The following is a 6,832-nucleotide window of genomic DNA, read 5'->3' as shown; positions in this document are numbered from 1 at the left end:
CAGACCCTCTGTAATGCAGCTGAGGCTGCCCCTTCTGCTGAGCCATGAGGGGCACCCTCTGAGGGGGCACACACCAAAGGTTTGTCAGTGTACCTTTACTGTCACTGCTGTATTGCACAGAGACAATAGCAGTAAAATTCTCCCTGCAGTTTTGAGGAAGTTCCTATATAGTCTAGGCTTCTTGTTTTACTGTGTTTGCAGACTCTCTGCAAATGCCTGTCACAACTCCTGTGCACGCACTCCATTTCCCTGGAGGTTCAGAAATCAGATTAGACTGTAGCACCAGGGTTCTCAATTTAACAGTGCAAACACCTCAGTGGAGCACATGGCCTTGCAGCAAGAGGTGTCTGCTCCTTTCCCATCATAGCCCTCTTAATGCTCTGTTCTAATAGCCTTTCTCTTAAAGAGAAGCTTCCAGTCCCTGCTATTACTAATAAAAGAAATCTTTTCTCAGCTGAAAGTACTTAGTCACAGGTTACCTCTAAGCTGCTTTCTAAGAAAATCCCTGTCCTCCACTTTGCATTATAGGATTCTCCACTCCATTTTGCTCAGCATCCTTAACAGAGGCTGTGTGTGTGCCTGTGCAGGGACTCAGATACGAGCCAGCTGGGGTGTGTTGCCTGAAGGCTTCCTTACGCTTCCAGCAGGTTGTCTGGGTTTCCAAGCAACCAGGCCTTTCTCTCTTTCATTCTCAGCAGCACAGCACCAGCACTTGCTGTAGTCATCCAGCTCTCAGTCACCTGTTAGCTGGCTTACCATTTCTGATCTCTACCATCTCAAATTATCTGGATTCAGCATCAAATCTTCACCTCCTGAAACAAGCTTGGGATGATACTCAGAATGGCCTTAATCGCCCTTTATTAAGCTCATTAAAATGGGGTTGATACGGGAGCATTCAGTGTACTTTCTGGTCTTAGTGTCCATTTTTGCTTTTTTGAAGCTAGTACTGGCTAAACTTAGCCCATCCTTAGAAGGAAATCTTCCCTCTGCTCTTCCCCCTCTGGCTTTTGACTGGGATCAGCTAAACCTCTTTCATTGTTTACTGAGACCTGTCTCTGTGTAGCATTGTCAGCAGAGGTTTCAGACAGCACTAGTGCTCTATTCCTGAGCCAGAGCCAACTAGGTGAGTTAGAGGAAAAGAGGCAGTTCATTGCCCTCAGCTTAGAGGGCAGAGGAAGAGAAATGAAATGTCATTTGCAAATCTTCTCTAGGGTAAAAACTGGAGCACTGCCCTTGCCTCACACTCTGAGAGATGAGCATGTTTTGAATTTGTTTTGGGTTTTTTTTTGCTTGGCTCAGTCATTCTTTTGTGAAAGTGTTGCAAATCCTGTGATCAGAATGACTTGGAAGGAATACTACCAAAATAAAGTGTTAAAGCCAGAAAAGAATGTTTACAGATAGGCAGGCATTCAGATGGGTTTTTCTGTGAGTAGTTGTTTGAGAATGGAAAAGCAGGCTTTAAAAAATAGCAAGTAAAATAAGCATTAAAAAAATTATTCTCTCTTTTGCTAATTGTTAACAGATTGTCAGCAAACTCGAGCGAGAACGGGGGTTTGAAGAAGTCCAGAAACAGCTCCAGCAAGTAAAAGCCTTATTTGACGAAAAGAAAAAATGCAAATGGCATTGAGCAGAGCACTGACTCACAGCATCACTGTGGGGGATTTTAAATTAGCGCTACTGCTCCCAAAACTGTTTTGACTGACAATATGTACAGGGTTTGAAACGTTTGGACACTCTTCTCCACTCTGAGCATTCCAAGTAATCTACGATGGGGAACAAAATATGGGCAGGGTTACATATTCACACAGGAGCATGTCAAAGTGAACCTAATGTTGGCAGGGTCAGCATTTTTAGGTACTTGAACACACATAACCCTTTGGTTCAAAAATACTGTCTAGTAAGCTTTTTGCTTACTTCTAAACAAGGTCATAGGAGATGTGCAAAATACACTATAAGTTCAGAGTTGCCCACGTGAACTTGCAAGTTGCTTAGCTCTTTTTTTTAAGAGAAAAAGCTGATGTTTTGCCACATCCTTTCAGCAGCTTGGCAAACTGTGAGGGTGAGCTCCGGCTTTAGAATACGGGTCAGCTACAGTTTCCTTCCTTCCTTCCAGTCAAATGTTCGCTAGTTCCTGTTCAGAAAAAAAAAAACCAAACACAACAACAAACCCAATAACAACCTGGCACCAAAGTGGCACTTAGGATGTGTGTTTAATAGAAAAAGTGGGTCTGAGGTTTGAAGGCCAAATGCCACATGGCAGGACTTACCTTCCTTAAGTTAAAAATTCCATGTCCAAAGTGAAGCCAACCACTGACGGGAGGAAATGAGGGGAGGCTTTTGGAGAAGGGCATTCAGCCACCATCAGTCTGTGTTTACATTTTTTACCTTTCCATCCTTAAATAAGCTGTGAAACACTTGTGAGCAGCTTCACAGCTGAAACTGCACTGCATCAGAACACTGTTGTGATTTGATGAAGCAGCTGACGATGGCTGCACTTCGGTGCACAAACCTGACCTCAGGTGCATGATCGGCCCATGCAGCAGTGCTGACAGTCCTGGCCAGCCTTACCATCTGTGTACAAGGGCCTCACAGACCTAAAGCCAGCATGTTGGGGGGGGTCAGGTCAAAGGTTAGTTTAATAATATGTAAGAACAGGAGGACTGGTGTAATCTCTGACTGTGTATGAGAAGCTGATACAAATGTGCTGGGGTTGGGGTGGGGAGGGGTAACTGTCTGCCTTAGTCCGCCTGGGGTTTTTTGAGGCTTGGCCCTTTTGGAAAGAAGGTGCCCATTACATTTGCATTGGTGGCTAAAGTCGGCCCAGCTGGAAAGCAAGTGCATGGCTGTGCTGCTGGGATGAGGCTGGTGCACTGGCTACTGAGCAAAGCCAGGGAGGAGCAGCCATGGCTCCAGCTCTACCACAGCACCAGCACAGCCCCACCCTCTGCTACAGAGCTAAATGCTTTGTCACCATGGACTCTGCTGCAGTCACAGGAGGCACGTTCTGAGGCTTAGATTTTGAAGTAAGGCATTGATGACATGGAGATCCGTTTCCATACACTTCTGTGCACTGGCTACTGAGCAAAGCCAGGGAGGAGCAGCCATGGCTCCAGCTCTACCACAGCACCAGCACAGCCCCACCCTCTGCTACAGAGCTAAATGCTTTGTCACCATGGACTCTGCTTCAGTCACAGGAGGCACGTTCTGAGGCTTAGATTTTGAAGTAAGGCATTGATGACACGGAGATCCATTTCCATACACTTCCGGAGGGATCCACCACTGGAGGTGAGTGGTGTAGCACAGTGGCCCACAGGAGAGGGAAGAGCTGTCACCTGCCCGGGCAGTGGGAAAGGTACCATAAGGCTGTGAATGGCACAGAGGGCCCAGTTTGGTACAGAAAGCCAGTGCTGGGGCTGTGAGCAGCCAGAGCCAGCTGTGCAGGGCTCCCAGGCAGTGGAGGGTCCCACGGTTGGAGGAGCCCCACAGCTCAGGCCAGTGGTGCTAACGCTGCCTGCTCTGGCCACAAAGGCAGCTGGCATCAGGCCCAATCCCGCGGCTGGCCAGTGCCAGCACACACCAGCCACCTGTGGCAGGAGGAAGGCGGGCTGTTAATGTGGATGGAGAAAGGCAAACACAAAAACACCGTCCTGCTGCTCTGCCCCCTCCCTACCATGTGATTGCACAAGTTGTTCCTCTTGCATACCAGAGAGGGCAGCCACCAGCCAACCCATACTGTGATGGCTTTGTTGGTTTTTTTTTTTAATTCAAGTCTTACACTTGCTATTAAGTTTACACTTTATACTTGATGGAATGTATGGCTTTGTTCAGGAAACTGCACTACAATGTTGCAGTACTTTCAGCAGTTCTCTGCCTGGCACAATGTATTTTGATAAATTCAGTTTTAATCAGAAAAAAACCCACCCACCTCTAACCTATCTTGCCCTCTGTCCTAAAGGAGTGGACCGTGGCTTGACTGGCACTTAAGTTTAGAATACCTGCACGTAAGGGCTTGATTTTTATCGTTCTTAATCTAACATTTTAAAGCAGCATCAAATAAATAGAAAAAGCACAGTAGTTGATATTGAGGGAGAGGCATGAGTGGATTACACTTTCCAGTTAGTTCTCTTCCACTTCAGGTGTTTGCTGGCAGTGCATTCAAATGAACTGTGATAGTTTTGTTCAACAGTAACCTTCTGTACAGGCAGAAACAACAACTCCCAACATTTCTGCTTGAAAAGCTGTAAAATATAATCTGTTTGCGTGGGTCTGATCCTGTGAACTTCACTATATGTGTTTATATTGATGAGGAAATGAAAATCAGTCCTATTCTGTATTTGTACTACTGCTTGTTTGCTACAATAGCTTTAATGATTTCTAGAGATTAAGTATGTGTTGAAGCAGGCCCTGTAGCTTTACCTACAGCCTGGAATAGGATTATTGCCTTTTATTCAAGCCTCCTAAACAGCGTCACTCTGTTAGTAAACCATTTTTAAGTCATGCTGGGACTTTGTAACCCATCAAGTGGATCTCACGAAGTGATGTGAAGTATAATTAAGTGATTGTGGCTCTTTTGGTAGGTTTGGGTCAGCACACAAAACATTGACACACCTTCCGTATCTGCAATTTGCCATTACTGTTACACAGAAAAAAAGAACCACCTCTATTATGGGTATTATGGCAACACAACAGTTCTAATCACATCCTCAGCAATGAAAAACAAACTTCTCTTCAACTTACTTTCCCATGTTTACAGGCAAACTGCTATGGCAAACAGCGTGTTTTCTAACACTAGCTTACAGAGCATTATTTTGCAGTCATCTAGTTTGAAGTCAAACCTTACTAATGTGTAAAGTAATTCCTGTTGTACAGAAGTTAAATCTGTTGTTTAAAATGAATGGTTAAAAAAAGTGCAAATGACAAATACATGTTGGTGTTTGTATGGGTTTATCTAGAATAAAAGCATTTGGAGGTTAGTTTGATTGTGTACTTTAAAGTGGTTACAAAAAAGCAAACACAGCTGGTAACGATGCAAGGTCATGCAAGGAATGGAGTGTAAGACATGGAGGGGCATCAGGTGAGAAATACTGCTGCAGCTGCAGCCCTGCAAGGCTTCAGGACAGAGCCATGCAGGTCAGCACAGCACACTTCCATCACACTGAAATTGGGAAGAACAGGAACAAGAAGGTACAATACAACACCTGATGATGCTGGGGAGGGGAGGCACTGGCCTAAACCCCAGCAGCAGCTGAGCAGTGACCTCCTGCAGAGTCTGAATGGAGGGGGTCCCTGGGCTGGAGGATTCCCAGCTGCTCTCCCACGTGTGGGAAGCAGCAACAGGCCAGGGACAGTCTGGTTGTGCAGTGCCTGCCACACCTCCACACAGCCTTTAGGATTTGCACTACAACTGCACTGCTTAAAGGCTCTGAGGGTGATGATACTTTTAAAAAGCTAAAAATGTTTAAAAGGATGATAACTGCATAATCCTTCTTTCAGGAGAAGGTGCTTCAGGAACACCTTATTCAGGAAATAAGCTTTCACACAAAAAGCCTGAGACCAACTGGGAAAGGCAGCCCACAACCCAGGTGCTGATCATCATTCTTCCTCCTGCTATTACCCTTTTTCTGCCCTCCAGGTCTTACCTAGTTTGTATAAACGTCCCCTGCCCCCTGACATCAGTGGGCACCTTGCTGACACAGCCAGAGCTGGGGACAGAAACATGAGGCTGCCAACAGCTGCTCTTTGCAACCATTCCATGCTGGTAGACACTGGTGACCATTCCATTTGGCAAAGCTGGCTCAGGCTGAAAGTTACTTTGTACAACTTCATCCTGCAGGAGGCAGCAGAAATAGCTTCTGTTACTTCTAATAGCTACACTCTTTTCCTCAGAGAAGTTTAACAAATTCCCCAAGAATGTGCAGCCCTGGTTTAGGAATGCCATTGCCCAATTTAGTGCTCCCACTGACACACTCCAAACCATGCTCTGCTCTCCCACTGCCTCACCTCCCCTACCCTGGAGCAGGATGGAGAGGAGAATTGGAAGCAGAAGAGGTAAATATCATGGGTTGAGATAAGAACAACTTACTGGAAACAGCAATGAGATAAGAAAATGATCAGTAACAGCAACAATACTGATGACCGAGGGTAGAAGGGAGGCAGATTCACACGTGGTTGCTCACTGCATGGAGCCTGGCATGCTACATGACCCAGAAGGATCCCCTTCCCCTGTTCCCGGAAAATGAGGTGGTGTAGAATAACCCCAGGTCCCAGCCGTGGCCCTTCCTGGCTACTGCGCTGTCCTGGCCAGAACCAGGACAAATACTTACACATTGTGTGGAAAATGAAAACTGCAGCCTCTGGAGAGAAAAGTTGAGTCAATGCCAGTGTCATTCTTCCACTATTCCTACAGTCTAAGAGCAATACCCAATAAATATTACAAGAAATTGCCCAGTGTATTCTCACTGTCCCATGCTTTTGCTGCAGTGCTTTGAAAACGAAGAACGACAAACCAAATACAAACAAACAAACCCCAAATAAAAAAATTCCTACAGTTCCAGGAACATCATCATTATCAGGTATAAATAAATAAATAAGTAAATGATCCTTCACACATTTTCTTTACTGGACTGATAGTGAACTGAAAAAAAAATTAAATATATTCAATGGGGAATAAATATTTTTGTTGTAGTTAACAGAGTAGGAACAAATACAGCCTTACATTTATATAATGTGAAGGCAATTTGTTATACTAATCTCTGCTATATTAAAAAAACAATTACTGCCTATTTCCATTATAAAAATACAAGAGGCACGTTGTCAAGGTCAAAATACCAAC

At 45.0% G+C, this 6,832-nt stretch overlaps 1 protein-coding gene across 1 annotated transcript in view; it reads left to right on the top strand.

Annotated features, from left to right (window-relative positions):
* PLXNC1 (plexin C1) overlaps positions 1–2,222 on the top strand; it is a gene marked incomplete at its 5' end in the record, with an annotated part of 68,403 nt that extends 66,181 nt beyond the window's left edge. Inside the window, one exon of the mRNA XM_017737757.1 lies at positions 1,523–2,222. Within this exon, the coding sequence (XP_017593246.1) occupies positions 1,523–1,627 (105 nt within the window). The remainder of the gene's footprint in view (positions 1–1,522) is intronic.
* Positions 2,223–6,832: the final 4,610 nt, after the last annotated feature.

Source organism: Corvus brachyrhynchos, unplaced genomic scaffold, assembly GCF_000691975.1.
Source record: "Corvus brachyrhynchos isolate BGI_N302 unplaced genomic scaffold, ASM69197v1 scaffold56, whole genome shotgun sequence".
In the NCBI taxonomy this organism is placed as follows: Eukaryota; Metazoa; Chordata; class Aves; order Passeriformes; family Corvidae; genus Corvus; species Corvus brachyrhynchos.
Note: the sequence above shows the minus strand (reverse complement) of the source record. Positions and strands in the feature narration are given on the sequence as shown.